The sequence below is a fragment of the Leptosomus discolor genome, chromosome Z, assembly GCF_034619465.1.
Source record: "Leptosomus discolor isolate bLepDis1 chromosome Z, bLepDis1.hap2, whole genome shotgun sequence".
In the NCBI taxonomy this organism is placed as follows: domain Eukaryota; kingdom Metazoa; phylum Chordata; class Aves; order Leptosomiformes; family Leptosomidae; genus Leptosomus; species Leptosomus discolor.
Genome location: NC_141419.1, coordinates 32,161,396 through 32,181,053, shown reverse-complemented (window position 1 = coordinate 32,181,053; position 19,658 = coordinate 32,161,396). Strand labels below are relative to the sequence as shown.

General features: G+C 40.9%; 1 protein-coding gene across 1 annotated transcript in view; it reads left to right on the top strand.

The window, feature by feature from the left end:
• Nucleotides 1-19,658, top strand: part of MAN2A1 (mannosidase alpha class 2A member 1) — a 126,694-nt gene that overhangs the window by 11,012 nt on the left and 96,024 nt on the right. Inside the window, exons 2-3 of the mRNA XM_086480083.1 lie at nucleotides 4,645-4,905; nucleotides 13,667-13,811. Of these exons, the coding sequence (XP_086336209.1) occupies nucleotides 4,645-4,905; nucleotides 13,667-13,811 (406 nt within the window). The remainder of the gene's footprint in view (nucleotides 1-4,644; nucleotides 4,906-13,666; nucleotides 13,812-19,658) is intronic.

Sequence of the window (19,658 nt, the reverse complement as noted above, 5' to 3'; positions counted from 1 at the left end):
CACCCATTGCCCCTTGTCCTATTATTGGCCATCACCGAGAAGAGCTCAGCTCCATCCTCCTGACACTCGCCCTTTCCGTATTTATAAACATGAATGAGGTCACCCCTCAGTCTCCTCTCCTCCAAGCTAAAGAGACCCAGCTCCCTCAGCCTTTCATCAGAAGGGAGATGTTCCACCCCCTCTGTGGCTCTGCAGTGGACTCTGTCCAGCAGTTCCCTGTCCTTCTTGAACTGAGAGGCCCAGAACTGGACACACTATTCCAGATGTGGTCTCACCAGGGCAGAGTAGAGGGGGGGAGAACCTCTCTCGACCTACTGACCACATCCCTTCTAATACACCCCAGGATGCCATTGGCCTTCTTGACCACGAGGGCACATTGCTGGCTCATGGTCATCCTGCTGCCCACCAGGACCCCCTGGTCCCTTTCCCCTACGCTACTTTCCAATAGCTCAGTCCCCAACCTATACTGGGTACATGGGGTTGTTCTCTCCCAGATGCAAGACTCCACACTTGCCCTTGTTGTATTTCAGTAAATTTCTCCCCGCCCAGCTCTCCAGCCTGTCCAGGTCTCTCTGAATGGCAGCACAGCCTTCTGGTGTGTCAGCCACTCCTCCCAGTTCTGTGTTATCAGCAAACTCACTGACAGTGCACTCTGTTCCCTCGTCCAGGTCATTGATGAATGTATTGAATAGTACTAGTCCCAGTAGCAACCCCTGAGGGACTCCCCTAGTTACAGGTCTTCAACTAGACTCTGTCCCATTGACCACAAGTCTCAGACTTCTTTCCTTCAACCAATTCACAATCCACCTCACTACCCAATCATCCAGACCACAGTTGCTCAGTTTAGCTGTGAAGATGCTGTGGGAGACAGTGTCAAATGCTTCACTGAAATCAAGATAAACCACATCCACTGCACTACCATCATCTGTCCACCCGGTTATGTCTTCATACAAGGCTATCGGGTTGGTCAAACATGACTTCCCCTTGGTAAAGCCACGTTGACTGCTCCTAATGACCTTCTCATCCTTCATATGCCTAGAGACAGCACCGAGGATAAGTTTTTCCGTCGCTTTTCCAGGGACGGAGGTGAGGCTGACCGGTCTGTAGTTACTCGAGTCCTCCTTCTTGCCCTTTTTGAAGACTGGAGTGACATTTGCTTTCCTCCAGTCCTCAGGCACCTCTCCTGTTCCCTATGACTTACCAAAGATGATGGAGAGTGGTCTAGCAATGCCTTCCACCAGCTCCCTCAGCACCCATGGGTGCATCCCATCAGGGCCCATGGCTTTATGTATGTCCATGTTGCGTAATTGATCCCTAACTCAGTCCTCATCAACCAAGTCAAACTCGCCCTTTATCCTGACTTCCTCTGGGGCCTCAGGGGTCTGGGGCTCCTGAGGACAGTCTCCAGCAGTATAGATGGAGGCAAAGAAGGCATTCAGTAACTCTGCCTTCATTGTATCCTCTGTCACCAGGGCACCTGCCTCATTCAACAGTGGGCCTACATGGCCTCTGGTGTTAGTTTTGTCTGTAAGGTATTTGAAGAAGCCCTTTCTGCTGTCCTTGATCTCCCTTGCAAGGGTTAACTCCAAGGAGGCCCTAGCTTTCCTAGTTGCCTCCCTACATCCTCTGACAACTGTCTCTTATTCCTCCCAGGTGACCATCCCCTCCTTACAAGATCTATAGGCTCTCTTCTTCCACTTGAGTTTGCCCATCAGTTCCCTGTGGGTGCCCTGGCTCCCTTTCTTGATTTCCTGCCCACTGGGATGCTCTGATCTTGAGCTTGGATGCTTTCAGGGTGTATGAATGTATGAAAAAAAAACCAAAGCAATGGGTCAGCACTTTACATAGCCCAGAAAATGAGTGGACAAACTCGCTAACAGGTTAAAATATACTAAAACATGTCTTCTGTAGAATTACAAAGAACTTACTTAAAGATAGAATTATAGGAATGACGATTTAATAGAACCCAAAAGGCTGATTGACATCTCTTGGTAAGGGATGTTTTTTTTCATTCCTGCAGACTTCTCAAAGTGAGCAGAATTTAAAATAAAGTGTGCATCACAATTTAGAAAGGAGGCTTAATCCTTTGCAAACTACAGCCTGACTATGGAAGTTGGAATTAACTTGGCATTTGAGGAAAGCAATTTGTCCTTTAAAAGGAAAATGCAAAGACCTCAAGTGAATTATTGTCAAATGGGAAAAACGTGTCATGTACAGATGTTGCTTCTAATAGTATTCTGTATTACTGTAGGAAATGAGACATTGGTGCTAGGAAGAATTTTTGCTTGTCATAAAAATCATAGGTCAGAGAGTAGCTGTCTACTGAATCAGTGTTAATTGTGTTGAATGTAATGAGTAAAATGTAAATGCCGGAATCTGCAGTAGGTTTTGTGGTAATGACAGCTTCTTGAAAAAAAACCCTTAATCATACATTGTATATTTTGGGGTCTGACCACAACTTTAATAATAGGAAGTGACTGGATTTTTGTTCTATATCTTTTCTTATTATTGCTAGGTTTAAGTCAGCCTGAGGAAGGAAAGAAATTACTGTTAAGATGAAATATCCCTAAAAATATGTTAAATAATCAGGCCTTTAGTGATTCTGTGAAAGCTAATACATTCATGCCTGGAAAAAAGCATACCTCAAATCGTTTGGAAGGAGTGGCTAGTACATGAGAGGGCAGTAGCATTTCCAGGTATCTTGTTCTGCTGTGCTCCCTCCCATATTCCAAAAATACAGTGATTAGAAGCTATTAAATTGCTTTGTGGTATCTGTCTCTCCTTCCAATTGCCTTGGGAGATATGTTGACTTCTTTCAGTTCACATTAATGTTGTTCTATATCCTTCTTGCAGTGCACACAAGAATAATCTACAAAATCCTGTTGATTTGAGACCTTCTGACTGAAAGTGCTATCAGTTTGAGCTGTCTTTTACAGGATTATCCTGATGTTTGTAATGGTCTAGTTATACAGATTAATACTATGATCAGACTGGTAAGGGACCTTTTACCCCCATTAAGTGCTTTTGTTCATTTCTCTCTAAATGTCACTGAAAACGAGAAACTCTGTATTTGTTGACAAATACTGTTTTGCATGTACAAGAAAAAAATGAAAATACATACCTCCTGTTAATCCCATCGTGATGTGACTGTCTTCTAAAAAATGGCTTTCTCTTTGATGTTCTGATGTGATAAGTTAAAAGATCACGTTTCTGCAAATCTGTGAAAGACCTGAGAAAAAGTTGAAGTTGCCATAACTGGTACTTGAAACAGTGTGACCTTTTAAGGATATCTTTGTATCACTATTAACTCTTGTGCTGCGAATTCAAGTTCATGGTGGGAAACATAACTTTTGCTCTTTTCTCTTACTCTGAGAGCAGAATGTTTCATACACAGAATCACAGAATGGTAGGGGTTGGAAGGGACCTCTGGAGATCATCTAGTCCAACCCGCTTCCTAAAGCAGGTTCCCCTAGAGCAGAAGGAGACTCCACAGCATCCCTGGGCAGCCTGTTCCAGTGCTCTGCCACCCTCAAAGTAAAGAAGTTTTTTCTCATGTTGAGGCAGAACTTCCTGTGCTCCAGTTTATGCCTGTTGCCTCTTGTCCTGTTACTGGACACCTCTGAAAAGAGCCTGGCCCCATCCTCCTGACACCCACCCTTTACATATTTATAAGTGTTGGTAAGATCTCCTCTCAGTCTTCTCCAGGCCAAAGAGCCCCAGATCTCTCAGCCTTTCCTCATAGGGGAGATGCTCCAGCCCCCTAATCATCTTAGTAGCCTTCCACTGGCCTCTCTCCAGTAGTTCCCTGTCCCTCTTGAACTGAGGGTCCCAGAACTGGACACAGCGCTCCAGGTGTGGCCTCACCAGGGCAGAGTAGAGGGGGAGGAGAACCTCCCTCGACCTGCTGGCCACACTCTTCTTAATGCACCCCAGGATGCCATTGGCCTTCTTGGCCACAAGGGCACATGGCTGGCTCATGGGTAACTTGTTGTCCACCAGGACTCCCAGGTCCCTCTCCGCAGACCTGCTCTCCAGCAGGTTGACCTCCAGCCTGTACTGGTGCATGGGGTTATTCCTCCCCAGGTGCAGGACCCTATACTTGCCCTTTTTGAGCCTCATCAGGTTCCTCTCCACCCAACTCTCCAGCCTGTCCAGGTCTGGCTGAATGGCAGCACAGCCTTCTGGTGTGTCAGCCACTCCTCCCAGTTTTGTATCATCAGCAAACTTGCTGAGGGTGCACTCTGTCCGTTCATCCAGGTCATGGGTGAATGTATTGAATAGGACTGGACACAGTATTGACCCCTGGGGAACCTCGTTAGTCACAGGCCTCCAACTAGACTCAGCACCACTGATCACAACTCTCTGAGCTCTGTCCTTCAGCCAGTTCTTAATCCGCCTCACTGTCCATTTGTCTATCCCACACTTCCTAACTGGGTTTAGTTTATTAGTTTATAATTTTTATAAGTTTTTGTAAGGTTTATTAGTTTGTCTTTACATAAAGTATAGCATAAAGATTTATTTGATTTTTTGTGTGTTCATACACTATTGTGAAATTGATTTTTTTTTTTTAAAATTCTGTCAAGAATTGGTCTGAGAAATAATTAAACTTTACTTTTTTTTTTTTTTTTTTTTTTTTTTTTACAGGGCCAGCTTTCAATATTGCAAGAAAAAATAGATCATTTAGAACGCCTGTTGGCAGAAAATAATGAGATTATTTCAAACATACGAGATTCTGTGATCAATCTGAGTGAATCAGTGAAGGATGGTCAAAAAAATCCAGAGGCTATAAACTTCAGTCAAGGATCTGTCTCTGAGCTCTTCCCTTCTGCTTCAGTTTTGCTTGCAGTTGATTCTGAGGATTGTTTGTTTGCTTCAAAAAGTGGAAGTTATGGTTCAGGTGTACAGGTAAGCAGTTTGTCTGTCTTTCATTATGCTGGAGTCCTAGCTGTCATTAGCTTTTACTTCTGAAAATTTCTGATTAGTAGTAAAAGCTTGGTACTAGGCTCCTAATCTATGATGTAATAGTATTGTTCAAATGACTGTTGTGTTTATCAGATGTTATGAAACTATGCCTTTTATCCTTTTTTAAACTGTCTAGAAATTGAATAGTGATTATGAAGAGGCAATATTTTGGAAAGCTTAAAAGTTCTTAAAAAAAAGGCAACAAAAAACAGTGGTTATACACAGATTATTGTCCTGTACTATCAGAAGTTCTTTGGAAAGCATTTGAGAGCCTCTTTCAGTTTCTCCAAATTGTTCTAAAATTGATGACAAATAAACTGGAAATTGTGGATATTGATTTAAATAGGCTTTACATTTTAGGGATAGGTGTGTAGATGGATCTTGATGGGGAGGTAAAGAATGTTTAAGAGCTAATAATTTGAAAAAACCTCAGGTACTGTGTTCCCTTTTGAATGCCATTTCTGTATTTCAGCATTCTTGTGTGTCTCCAGTTTGTATAAGCACTTTGATCAGAAAGGAGGAACATATACCATGTAGATTCGTTGGCATGAACTGGAGGTTGAAGTTTTTAAAGTCAGACACTTCAACTTGAACTTATTTTGCTTTCTCGTGATGCTTATGAGTTCATGGACTCTTACATATTCAGTTTTAATGGAGTGTTTCAGAAGCACTGAGAATACTGTGTGAAGTTTGTGATCTATACTGGTTTTGGGAGTCTTGTGGGAGTACTGTAAATATTCGTAGTACTCTAAAGCAAAGATTAAATTTTGAAGTCCAACTTTCTCATTCTAGAAGCGAACGTATTTCTATTGCAGGGAAAAGACAGTGGACTTAAGATGAGTAAGTATGCATTAGAACAATTGTGACCTCTGATGTATCATTCATAATGCTTTAAAGCTGTTCAGGGATAGGCATCACCTTAATATGTCTTTTACAGAGAAAGCACGTTTTTTAAAAGGCAATATCGGCATGTTCATGTTTCTAATACATATTAAGACTTCTGTGCAGGAAAGTAAATGTGGACCTGTGTTTACATGTTTTCAGGTTACTGGATTGTTAACAGGTTATTCTTCCTACAGTCTGTTACGATATTAAGTGATGTGCTTTTTTAGGTGTGTTAGAAATAAACTATAGTAAATGCGAGTTGTGAATTTTGAGGTAAAATGTGTTGGCTTAAATTCTTGGACATTTTAACCTCTTATGAGTGGAAAGTAAAACAAGTTTTTTCCCTGGTTTCCCTTCCCTGGTTTCCCTTCCCTGGTTGGTTTCCCTTCCCTTCCCTGGTTGGTTTCCCTTCCCTTCCCTGGTTGGTTTCCCTTCCCTTCCCTGGTTGGTTTCCCTTCCCTTCCCTGGTTGGTTTCCCTTCCCTGGTTTCCCTTCATTTGTTTTTTTAAAAACTATATTTTAAATTCTGAAACAGCTTGTAAGTGTTAATTACCTGCTGTTCATAAATGTTAATTTAAACCCACGATTTGAACCTTACTTTTTCAGTGTTTGTCTTTTACGTGAATGTATGAGAATAAAATGAGACACTAGAAAGAAGTATGAGCTAGGATAGCTGAGGTGTAGTGTTTGGATAAAAATCACTTTAGAAAATGAAGGCAAAAGATGCTTCACCGAATAAATTATGAGAGTTTATTATAGTCTCCCATAATGAAGACACCATTTTGAAAATGTATTCAAATATGGATTAAAAACCTTTGTGATATTTCAGTGAGAAGTATTACCTGTTACTTGCTACTGAGAGATGTATTTTCTTTGCATAAATGAGACAAAACAAGTTAGTAATAAGATGAGACCTGAAAGATTCTTTCATAAGATAGCTAACCAACTTTTTTCATGGAGGAACAGCAAATCGAGAAATTGTATACTTTGTTACTTGTGGTGTCTGTAAGTAGGTAGAAAATTGTAACAGAGCTGCCCTCTGAAAAGAACCAAATTGTGAATTGATATAATTCAAATTAAATAGAAGACTAATGTGTACTTTTTTTTCAGAGATAAAAATGGACTAGGTAATAAAACAAACAGAATGAAGAACTCTGGATTACATATGGGTATGACCTGGCACTTTTTTAGGTCAGTAGTTCAAGAAGTATCTGGAATTTATGCTCAAAGAAGATGGAATCCTCACAGCCATCATGCTGATCTGGAGGACCTTTTAACCAATACTGTGAGGTGTCTCCTGTCTTGTCACTTTCAGCTACTGAAGCATCTGACATTGCACTTAGTAGCATTGCTCCTTTTAAAAATGAGGCAGGAGGTTTTTTGAGTCCTATTTTTTTTCTTGGCTTTTTTTTAACTGCTGCTGATTAACATTCAAATCACAGAATGACTGAATGGTTGAGGTTGAGAGGGACTTCTGGAGGTCATCTGGTCTAACTGCATGCTCAAGCAGGGTCAATTAGAGCCAGTTGCCCATGACTGTGTCCAGAGGGCTTTTGAGTATCTCCAAGGATGGAGATTGTACAACCTCTCTGGGCAACCTGTGCCAGTGCTCAGTAAAAAGTGTTTCCTGATGTTCAGGAGGAACCCCCTGTGTTCTAGTTTGTGCCCATTGCCTCTTGTCTTGTCACTGGGCACAATGAAAAGAAACCTGGCTTTCATTAAATTAACATTGATAAGATTGCCCCCCAAGCCTTCTCTGGGCTAAACAGTTCCAACTTTCTCAGCCTTTCCTCATATAAGAGCTGTCCCAGTCTTCATCATCTTAGTGGCCCTTTGCTGGACTCTTTCCAGCGTGTCAGTGTCTCTCTTGTACTGTACTTGGAACAGGACAGAGTACTCCAGGTGTGGCCTCACCAGCGCAGAGTAGAGATCACCTCCTCCTAATGCAGGCCAGGATGCTGTTTGCCTTCTTTGCTACAAGGTCACATTGCTATCTCATGTTCAATTTGGTGTCCACCAGGACTCTCAGGGCCTTTCCTGCCAAGCTGCTTTCCAGCTGGGCTACCTACATGTACTGGTGCCTGGGGTTGCTCCTCCCCAGCTGCAGGACTTTGCACTTTCCTTGTTGCAGTGCATGAGGTTCCTGTCAGCTCGTTTCTCCAGCCAGTCCAGGTCCCTCTGGATGACAGCATGACCCTCTGAAGTATCAGCCCCTCCTCCTAGTTTGGTGTTATCAGCAAGCTTGCTGAGGGTGCACTCTGCTCCATCATCCAAATCATTAATGAAGATATTAAACAGGATTGGATCCAGTAGTGACCCCTGAGTACACCACTGATTACTGGCCTCCAACTAGACTTCATGCCAGTGATCACCACCCTCTGTGCCTGGCTGTTGAGCTGGATTTTGGTTCATCCCACTGCTCATCCAGCCCATACATCAGCAGCTTCTCTATGAGGTTGTTACAGGAGGCAGTGCTAAAAACCTTATGGAAGCTGAGGTAGCCAGCATCTGCTGCTCTCTCCTTATCTGTCAGACCAGTCGTTTCATCGTAGAAGGTTCTCAAGTTGGGTCAAGCATGACTTGCCCTTAGTGAATCCGTGCTGACTACTCGTGATGACTTTCTTGTTCTTCATGTGCCTGGAAGTGTTTTCCAGGTTTAGATGCTTCATTACCTTGCCAGTGATCAAGTTGAGGCTGACCAGTCTGCAGTTTCCTGGGTCCTCTTTCTTGCTGTTCTTGAAGATAGGAGTGACATTGCTTTCCTCCAGTCCTTGGGCACTTCTTCTAATCACCATCATTGTTCAAAGGCTCTTGAGAGTGGTCTTGCAGTGACAGTGGCCAGCTCTCTCAGTACTTGTGGGTGTATCCCACCAGGGCCCATGGATCCAATTTTTTTTAAATATTCCTAGACCTGGCCCTTTTCCACCAAGGGCACATCTTCCTTGCTCCAGACTTTTCACCTGGTCTCTGGGACCTGGGATTCAAGAAGGCCGGTCTTGCTAGTAAAGACTGAGGCAAAGAAGATATTCGATTATCTCAGCCTTTTTGATGTCCTATGTCACCAGATGCCCTTTCTCATTCAGCAGCAGGCCCTAGCCTTCCTTTTGTCACCTGTGTGCTTATAGAAGCCCTTCTTATTGCCTTTGACATTACTGGCTGGATTCAATTCCATTTGGGCTTTAGCTTTCCTAACTTCATCTCTGGATGGTCAGATAGTGTTTCTGTATTCCTCCCACATTACCTGTCTCTGCTTTTACCCTCTGTATGCTTCCTTTTTGTGTCTGAGTTTTTCCAGGAACTCCCTGTTCGTTCATGCAGGCCTCCTGGCATTTTTGACTTGATTTCATACTTGCTGGGATGGGCTTCTCTTGAGCTTGGAGGAAGTGATCCTTTAATATTTACCAGCTTTTTTGGCTCAGTTTTCCCTCCAAGTTCTTATCCTGTGGGACTCTGCCAAGCAAAGTGGCCAAAGTCTGCTCTCCTGAAGTCTGGTGATGTGATCATGCTTTTTGCACTCCTCTCAGGGTCCTGAATTCTGCCATCTAATGATCATGGGAGCCAAGGCTGCCTCACAGCCCCAACAAGCCCCTCATTGGCAAGTAAGAGGTCCAGCAGAGTACCTATCCTCACTGGCTTCTCTGTCAGTTGGGTTAGGTATTTATCATTGATGCACTTCAGGAACCTCCTGGATTGCTTCTGCCCTGCTGTGTTGTCCCTCAAGCACATAATGGGTTGATTGAAGTTCCCCATGAGGTCCAGGTCTTGCAAATATGAGGCTGCTCTTGCATGTCTGTGGAGGGCCACGTCCACTTGTTATTCCTGGTCAGGTGGCCTATAGCAGACATCCACTACAATGTCACCCATACTGGTATGCTTTTTAGTCCTTGCCCATAAGCTCTCAGTTAGCTTCTCAACCATCTGCAGGCAGAGCTCCATGTACACCATCTGCTTTCTCACATAAAGGCCATCTCTCCCTCCTTGTCTTCCTGGCTCGTCTTTCCTCAGGATGCTGTATCCCTGCAACTTAACAGTCATTAAAGTCATCCCACCATCTCTCCATGATCCCGAGAAGATTATAGGTTTGCAATTGCGTGAAGATCTCTTAACTCATCATGTTTAATTCACCATGCTGTGTGCATTAGTGTATTTCAGAGAGACAGCCTGGCATGCTGATTTCCCAGAAAGGGTTTTGGGGATTTCTCTGTAATTGTGCCTTGTAGGCGCTTCCTTGCTTACAGGCAAATGCTGGATGTGACCCTGCTAAAGCCCTGTTCTGTTGATTTTATTTTATTTTTTATTTTTAAATCCTTTCATGTCACATCACTCCTATCCATCACTCCCTCACAGGGCTGCTGGTAACTCTCTCCCTCCTTCTTTATTCCTAGCTAAAAGCTTTCCTTAGCAGATCAGCCATCCTTGTGACTAAGATACCTTTGCCCCACTTAGTGAGTTGAATCTCATCTTTTCTAAGCAGACAGTGATCTGCAAACAAGGTCCCATGGTCATAGAACCCCAAAACCTGTTGCCAACGCTAGCTCAGAGGCCAATTATTGACCTGTACTATCAGTGTCATCCTCTCACACCTCTGCCCCTCCCTGGTGGGACTGAAGAGGACACCACCTGAGCCTCTGACCTTGATTACTGCCCCCAGAGCTCTGTAGTCACTTTTGTTGCATGCCAGGTTGCCCCTGGCAGTATCATTGGCACCCACAAGGAAGAACAACAAGAGGTTGTCAGCGAATTGGACATGCTTTGATAGTTCATCTACAAACTGATCCTGCCAAGGATCTGGGCCCTTGGCAGGCAGCAAACCTATCTAGATGATGGGTCAGGTCATTGAGCCAGTTATTTCAGACAACTGTTGATTAAGATTCCAAGATCTGTTTCCTGAATTGCAGTTTACAGCTCTCGAGCTCATAATCATGGGAGCATGGTTTGGGATAACTAAGGTAATAGATGTTAGGGGAGAAAAAATTGTGTGTTATGGACTGTAAAAATTGGTATCTTGCAGACTGCAAAAAGTTGCTTGTGAAATTCAGGCCTCATCCTTGGGGAAAAACTCATAGGAATGTGGGCAATTCCGTGAATTGTGACTTTTTAAACAAGTATGTTTTCATGGTTGAAATATGGAAAGAGTTAAGTCTTAAGGTCACTCATTGGTAACTGGCAGATTTACAGAGTATGCACTTAATTTTCTTCAGAAGGTTGCATTTCACAGAAAACTTACAGTTCCTCAAAATCAAATTTTAGAAAAACAAGAAAATATGGTATTAGGCTAATTTCAGTGTAACCCTTATTTGGTTCCTTGAAGCTGGCCATACAGAATGCATATATCTGCAAGTATTGCACCTGCATTTTCCGTTAAGCAGTATTGTCCAACAGTGGAAGCAATCCTGGTGGAGCAGTAATGTGACAAGATCTCATACAGGTCATAGATGTCTAGTGTATGGACATTGTCAGCCCAACTGAGGCTCTGCTAGTTCCAGGATTACAGTGGCTTGTGTTCCCATCTAACATTACTTACTTCTCTTTGTATCTTTAGCTAAAGGCCTGTGATGGGTTGACTTTGGCTGGCTGCCAGGCACCAACCCAGTGCTTTCTGGCACCCAACCTGGGGCTTAATGAGTGTAAGATAAGGACAGCAGTTGGGAGTGGTAATGGCCAAAGCTTGGACTGGATATTGCCAGAGTGAAATAACTGGGGATTCTTTTGTTGTTGTAATGAGGTGAAGGGACAAGGTGTGGAATATTATCCTGTGTGTAAAACTTCCACTTTTTCATTGTTGTTATGTCATTTTAATTTTGATATTGGAATTTTTTTTGTAGACATAAGTGAAGTTTGTGAAGAGTATGTGTTGAATGCATGTTTTATTGACTGTTCTTAAATATGTGTTTCACAGAGGTGGGGGTGGAATGTACTGCGTGCAAGTGCCCAGGTTTTGGCAGTGGGGGGCTCTAGGGGTGGTGTCTGTGAGGAGAGGCCAGCACTGCCCCGTGCCAGACACACCTGTTCCAGCCAGCTCCAAAACGGACTCACTGCAGGATACAGCTGAGCTCACCATCAGCAAGGATGGTGATACCTCTGGGAGAATGTGTTTTAATAAGGGGGAAAATGCTGCAAGGCAATGAAGTATAAGGAAAAAAAAAGTGAGAGAAACAACCCTGTGAACACCAAGATCACTGAAGAAGGAAGGGGAGAAGATCCACTGCTGGAGCAGGTCGGGGAGAACACTGTGGAGCAAGTATTTCCCTGCAGCCAGCCCATGAAGAACCCCATGCTGCAGCAGGCAGATATTTTCTGAAAGAACTGTAGTCCATGGGGAATCCAGACTGAAGGACTGTAGCCTGTGGAGAGATTCCCATGCTGGGGCAGTTCATGAGGGACTGTACCATGTGGAAGGGACCCCATGCTGAAGCAGGCAAAAAGTGTGAGGAGGAGGGAGTGGTGGAGAGGAACCGTTATAGACTGACCACAGCCCCTATACCCCTGCACCACTTAGGGCAGAGGGACATAGAGGAGTTGGGAACAAAGGAGTGAAGTTGAACCAGGCTAGAAGAGGGATAGGGAGAAGGTGTTTTAGTTTTGTCTTTATTTCTTACTATCCAACTCTAAATAAATTTATTGCCAATTAAAATAATGTTCCTCAAGTCAGATTTTTCTCTATGATGGTAATTGGTAAGTGATCTCCCTGTCTTTATCTTGACCCATGAGCTGTTCATCTTTTCCCCCTGTGGTGTTGAAGAGGGAGAGTGAGAGAGCAGCTGGGTGGGGGGTTGGCAGCCAGCCAACTCAACGGATCACAAGGCCTTAACTTCTTTCATCAGGTGTTTGTTTCAGATGTCTGTATATTTCTAAAGTTTCCTAGCAGGACAGAAACCAGCTTACCACTGGAAAGTTTTAACTCTTGTGGAGTTCATGTAGTAAATGACTCCTGTAGGCTATTTTTGTGTAAGTGAAATGTTTGTTGAAGAAATTTGTCAGGTGTACAGTTACATTCCTACATGGGGTTAGAACTAAACTGAAGTTTAGTTTAAGTTTTCTAAACTATAGTGCCACTAAAAGGCTTGTCTGCGTGATAGTTCACGTTCAAAAAAGAAAGAAATGTTGGATATGGTAACTTTGGTTTAAGCTCATTTTAGAAGATTCTCTTTGAAGCTATCTAGTGGTGTATAAATGTCACAGGAACTTGTTAAACTAACTCTAGAGTTGCTTTATTTACCTGTAACCTTCTTATTTGCATTGATGAGTGAACTATGTCCTTCCTTGTGTAATTAGTGTACTGGGCAACAGTAAATATGTAAGGAGCTTTGTTAAAGCAATTAGCTATAGTTCTGAATATAGTTTCTTTCTGTTTCCTGTTGCAAGTTTGACTTTTGCCTCAACCTCTCTCATGTTGTCATCCCTTCTTACTGCGTGCTTAGTTTGTCCTCTTCAATCTTCTTCATTCCCCTGTTTAATGTATTGTGCTATTCTATATAATCCTCTTCCTACCCTCCTGCCCCAATGCCATTGTAAGCTGTCATAATTTTTGTGACTTAAGGCTCTTATTCCTACCATTTCCCTAATCAGTTTCAGTTTCCTGAGAACAGGGCCTGTCAAATGCTTCTTTTCCTGCCACCTGTGTCTTGGGTGTCCTAGTGTGACTTGAAACTTGCTCTCATTTTTCAGTTTTCTATTAATTTGACACTTCATATTTCTCAGTGTAATGAACAAGCTGATCCATTTTTAATTAAAACAGGTTTGATTTTTAATAGCAGAGCTGTTTTTGTGAACTCATGTTTTATATTTCTTTTACTCTTTTTTTTTTTTTTTTTTTTAGATGTTGGATGTCTATGACATTCTTCCTTTTGACAATCCAGATGGTGGCGTGTGGAAACAAGGATTTGATATCACATACAATGAAAACGAATGGGACAGTGAACCGCTACAAGTTTTTGTCGTGCCTCACTCACATAATGACCCTGGTAATATTTTAACTGTATTGATTTGGGTATCTTATACTTATTTATTAACTGGAGTAGAACTTTGTTGTTAATATTGTAAGGTAATATGGATTTTCTGTGTCCTTCCTGCTGGTAACCCAGTCAGTTGATTCATTGCTGAATTAAATAAGGCCTGTTCTTATTTTGACTTTCTAAACTGTCATAGATAATTAAGCCTCAGCCTGTGGTAGAGATGTGTTTTTTGGAAGATGTAGCAATGGCAAATCTAAGGGTTTTGACTAACAGTTTCTTTACGGTTTTGTGCACACCCCTGCCCCAGCCTACAGTGGGATAATGTAAAGTCTGGATTGAAACTGAAACCTAGGTATGCTTACATAATTTCACTTCTTTGTCCCAGATGGATGTTTACTAAGTAATAAATAAAATGGAGAAGTGTTACTTTATTTTGAAATGGCTGTAAAATACACCAAAAAGAGTGAATTATACTGCTGTAATATACTCCTGGCACATGTACACTGACCATGAGAAGCTGGTGAAGCTGCTTGTTATTGTGGAAAGCCACAATTTCAGTGATTTTTAACTTTACTACTGTACTACTAACAATTTAATTTGTTGTTTGAAGTACTGAGTGAAGTGAGATATGGTAATTTGAACATAAGTGACTTTTATTTGTACACATCTAGTGTTTTCAAAGAAAATGAATACTGGAATTTGGAGGGACTGTATTGACCAGTTATGACAGCTAAAATAACAAAGTATGCTGGGGTAAAAATATTCAGAGAAAATAATCACAGTATAAACTTTGATCTGCCTTTTTTGTAAAACTGTCTTTAAACCTGTGTCCATTTCTTTCCTGTCTCGTTGTTGTTCTCCTGAAAACATTTGTAGAAAGAAGCCACACTCTGTACAGTCATTTAATGAATCTGAAACCATCCTAAAGGATTGCACAGAACTTTTAATTCTCTTGGTTTGTATTAGAAAGGGGTATGGAATTTACCTTCTTTCTGCTGAAGCTAGTAGGATCGTATTCTAATTGGGGAGGACGGTTGGCATTGTGCTAGAGGCTGGTTGTCTAGAGTCACATCTGTCCTCCTGAGATGATTTTAGCAAGATTGAACAAAGACTCCCTGCACAGTGCAAACTGAGGTAGCTCTACAGGAGCCTGGGGCTTGGGAGCTGCAGGGGGACATCCTGAGAGAAGCTGAGAAGAGCTTTGTGGAAAACTTTGCCAGTGTCCATTCAAGTCATGAGGTTTGGTAGGGGCTCAGTGTTCTGGCACTGATTTTTACTAGCATTTAGATACCTATTTTGGAGGGAGTCACTCATTAAATCTATAGTTCTTCCAGATCTGTGAAAGAAGCCCTCTCTGTGGCTACCCGTTCAGTAATAACTTCTCATAAGGTTTGAAGAAATCTGTGAACTGTCTCTCATCTTTCTGTTGCAAAATTTTTCCTGCATAGTTTATTCCCAAGGACTTGCTTGAAGTCTTAATGATGGTGTCGTTCACCTTTGATAGCTGACTTTCTTACTGGTGTCTAGTTTTGGTTCCTAAAGTCTTCCTCCTTAATACCTAAGTTCTTCATGCCTTTACTACGAAATTATATCTGTGATTCCACCAGCAGCAACCAAAATCAAGAAATCTGCATCTCCTCATGCATACAATCTAAATATCTCTCAGCTTGTTCAGGCTTCTCAGTTGACATCAAATAGAGTTAAACTGAGATATAATCCCAGTAAAGTAAACTATTCCATCACCAAAGGCGATTGTTTGCTTTTATGAAGAGTGTTATCATAGAAATCTCCTGACTTACTGCTTTTGGTAAGGACATTTCCGTGGAATTCTCTGCAGTCTGAAACTGAATATTAGTAAGCACTTGAAAGAAGGAAAATTTAACTGTAACAGAGATCTGAAATCTCTTGTATAGCTAATGGTTACATTCCTTTCCCATAGAGGATTAAAAGACATGGTGCAAAGGAAATGCCTCCTGGCGAAAAAGCTTAAGGCATAATGAACCTATAGTGTCCCAATGTATGTGAAAAATATTTACCAAGAAATGGGGTCAGTAACGGTGTAACTGTATTAGCTGCAGAAGCTTTAAATTCTCATTACATTTTATGGTTTTCCCACCTCAGGCTACTTTCTGTTTAACTTTTCACATCACCAGTTATGCTAATAAGAATCTGTAGCTCAAAGACAAAGAAACTGTCTTGAAACAGAAACCCTAGGGAAGGGAATGTCATGGTCTTAGATTCCAAGTTCTGGTTTTGGTGATGATTTGTGTGCTGATGCTCTGAAACACTTTGTGTTCCTGAGTTCTGCTAAATCTGGGTTAACTGCTTCTGCGCAAATTCAGCCAGGATCTACAAATTTGGGGTCTCTATGCTTCTCCCTTCATTAGCTAATATATTTACCCATTATTGGGAAATCAGATATGAGAATGAGTCCCCTTCACAATTCTGATCAGTGGCAGGCATAATTGTCTTTTAATTGTTTGCAGTTGATGAAGTAGTGCGTGTCTGATTTGAGGGGGGGTGGGATTCATACAGTGCACATTAATCTCAAGCCACAGAGAGATGTTTGGTTTACAAATACCCGAGTTGTGTGAGGTTATAGCCATCGCAGATGGGTGGCATTTCTTTGTGGAGCAGATTAATGAGCAATCGCGTAACCTGCTGTGCTAGCAAAGCCCTTATGTTAGCTCTCATGTGCTTCAACAGCAGTTTCATGTGACTGCCTGAAGTGCATTAGGCAGCTGAACTCTAGAGTAGAGAACCCTGCCTAGGGACAGCAATACCGTCAAACAGCACAACTGGACTTGAAAGATCCTGTTCAATTATGACCCAAGGGGTCGAAAGACACCTCTAGCATTCATTGCTGTCGTGGCAGTGATGGTTTTGGAAATGTCTTCTCATTAAATGATTTAAGAATTGAGACTCGTGAGCTTTGTAATATGTGTGTGTACCAGATCAAAGTATTTTATTGCTGCGTGTGGTTGTTATAGACCTAGTACAAGCAGCACTTCAGTGGAATTGAAACTAAAATAGATTTTGCCTGTCCACCCCCAATTTCTACCCAAATAAAAATGTATGTGAAAGTCTATGTACATGTATGTCAAGCCTAAATACTACTTTTTAACACTTCATTAATTATCTATAACATTGGCAACTTTACCTTACTAGCATTCACATTAATCCCTTTTTGTTATTTAAGACAGTCTCCATGTCTCATGCGGAAATTTGTATAGCCCTATGAAGTTAATTTCAGTGTTAAGATAAAAGAAAACTGAAGCATAAATGTTTGATGCTGTGTTAATACACCATGGAGTTTCAGGTTTGTTTTCTGTTGACCAGATCTGAATATGGTTTTCAGGTAACTTCTTTGTGTTTGGAACACAGATTGCTTAGACTGTTGTCTGACCTACCGAAATATAAAAACAGATTAGTATAAAGCTGAAGGAGAAAAGAAAAAATGCCGTTTGAATGACCTATGAAAACTACCTTTCTAAGTTTCAGACTGTAAATTGAAAATTCGTGGATCAATATGTTCACGTTGTGTTCTAATAGGAAGAAAAAGATCAGTCACCACTATTTGTCTAGAACTTGTTTTCCTTTTTTGTAATCAGCAACAGTATATAGTGTTTTCTAAAACAAAAAAACCAAAACAAACTGTGAAGGCTATGTAAGGACTATAAAATATACATTTAATGGTGAACACCTAATTTTTCTGTTGTAGAGGAAGATGAGATCTAGGAATAGAATGGGAAACCGGGCAGCTGACAAGTTTTTCTTGATATGCTGAATTACAGAAATTTACAGGTTTTATTCCTGGCTCACTACTCAGTGTTTCTGTGGTTGCATATGAGGTGATAGGGGACTTGTAGTGAGGGTTTTTTTCCTTTTTCCTTTGTCTGGAGGAAGAAAAAAAAGATAATTCAGGGCAGTTCCATTAAAAACTGACAGGATCGTTACAGAGAGCCCACTTTTTAATTCCTGATCAGTAGAAAGTTTCTTCCCATTTTTGTTATGAGGTCAGCAGTTTTGAGATGTACAAAGCAGAAACAGACCTTGCATTGTGTAGACCTAACACGTAACAAGTCTAATCATAATTTTTGAAGTACCTCATCATTTATGACAGATTTTGCTTTTGATGAAATGTGCAATCATTTGAGTTTTTGTCTATGCTTATGAAATTAAATGTGAGAAATAAGAAATTATTCTTGTGGTCCATTGAGCAGAGATCTTTCACAAATTAAAGTATGCCATTGGAAAAGTAAACACACTGTTGTACCTTTTTAATATCGGTATCTTTGCTTCTATGTAAATTACTTTATTTCAGAGAATATGTTTGGGGAACATGGGTCACATATTCTGTTTAGCTTCTTCTGAATCAGGATGAATGCTTCAACATAGGGCTGTCCCAGGTGTCTTTCTGTGTTTTCTGGTTTATACTATGCCAATTAGAAAAATGAAAATAAACTTAAGTCTGCTTTTAGTTTTAATATTGGGATAGCCTTACCTGAGAGACATCAAGTTTCTCAAGTTTAATTTCACAGTCTTGGCCAATGAGCCATTCATCTTTACTGAAAATATACTTCTTTTTGGTGAAATTAGTACTGAAGTTTTTTGTCAGAAACATCTGCAAGATATTAACTTGTATATTTGCTCTAGTTAGTTTTGACATCATAGAATGATGATGCAAGATTTCTAAATTAAAAAATCGCTGTGCATATTCTATACCTTACAATATGGGATTTTTTTTAAATTGTTCAATCTACAAAGGAGCTAATGCTAAATTCTTTCCATGTGCGATCATACTTACTAAACTATAAGTTAAAACTTAACTTTTGAATTGATTTCTAGTATTTGCATTATTGTCATTATTGTGTGCCTGTGTATGATCAGTTAAACGTATATACCATGCTTAAGTTCTCCAAAGCACTGATAAGAACTGATGGCTTCATGTCCATTAGCTGTTTTTATTGTTTTTAAGAAAAACTTTTACCATTGCTACGTGAAGCACAGGTATAATTAAGAACTGAGACATCCTCTTTCAGCTTGTGATCCTTTTTTACTTCCTTAGCTATCAAAACAGTTAGTTAATTGTGTCTTCTTCCGGGAGCTAGTTAGTTGAGAATTAAGCATAACTGTAAGAAAAATTATGTAAGTTTTTTTAGTAACTCAGATGTACATTTTAAAAACCCAAGAACTGAAGTTCCACTAATTTTGTTGCAAAGAAATTCCTTTTGTTTTCTGGAAAGCTGTATAATGCTAGCTGAAATTTAATGGTTTTATTTATTAATGTTAATAAATTATTCAAGTTTCTTAGGTTGCAAGAAGCAGCATTGATTGTGAATTTTAGACAGTGAAATTAATTATAATTTACTGTAAAGTAAATCAGAGACGCAAACTGCCCTAAAAAACGCATTAAACTGACAAGGGGGAGTGTTACAGACATTCGCTAGATTTGCTTCTTCTTTAAAACAGATTTCATGAGAAACTAGAACTTTTTTTTTAAGGATACGTTTCTTTTTAAACAGTTGTCTTGGTTTGAAAAGACAGGTGTCTGTGCAGGAAGGCAGGAGCCTCCCTTGAAATGGAAAGTGCAACCCCCTTCCCTCCAAATTATTATAATTTTGAAATTAACGGGCCTTCAGGCAAAGATATGGGGAATAGGAATAACAGTTCTTTACTAATATATATATATATATATATATATATATATATATATATATATATATATATATATATAACACAAGGCAGGGAAAAACAAACAACCCACTGGTTTACACTGACAGAGTCAGGAATACAACCTGACACCCTGTTAGGGTGGCAGTAGCAGTCCGATAAGATGCTGGCTGCAGTCCTCCT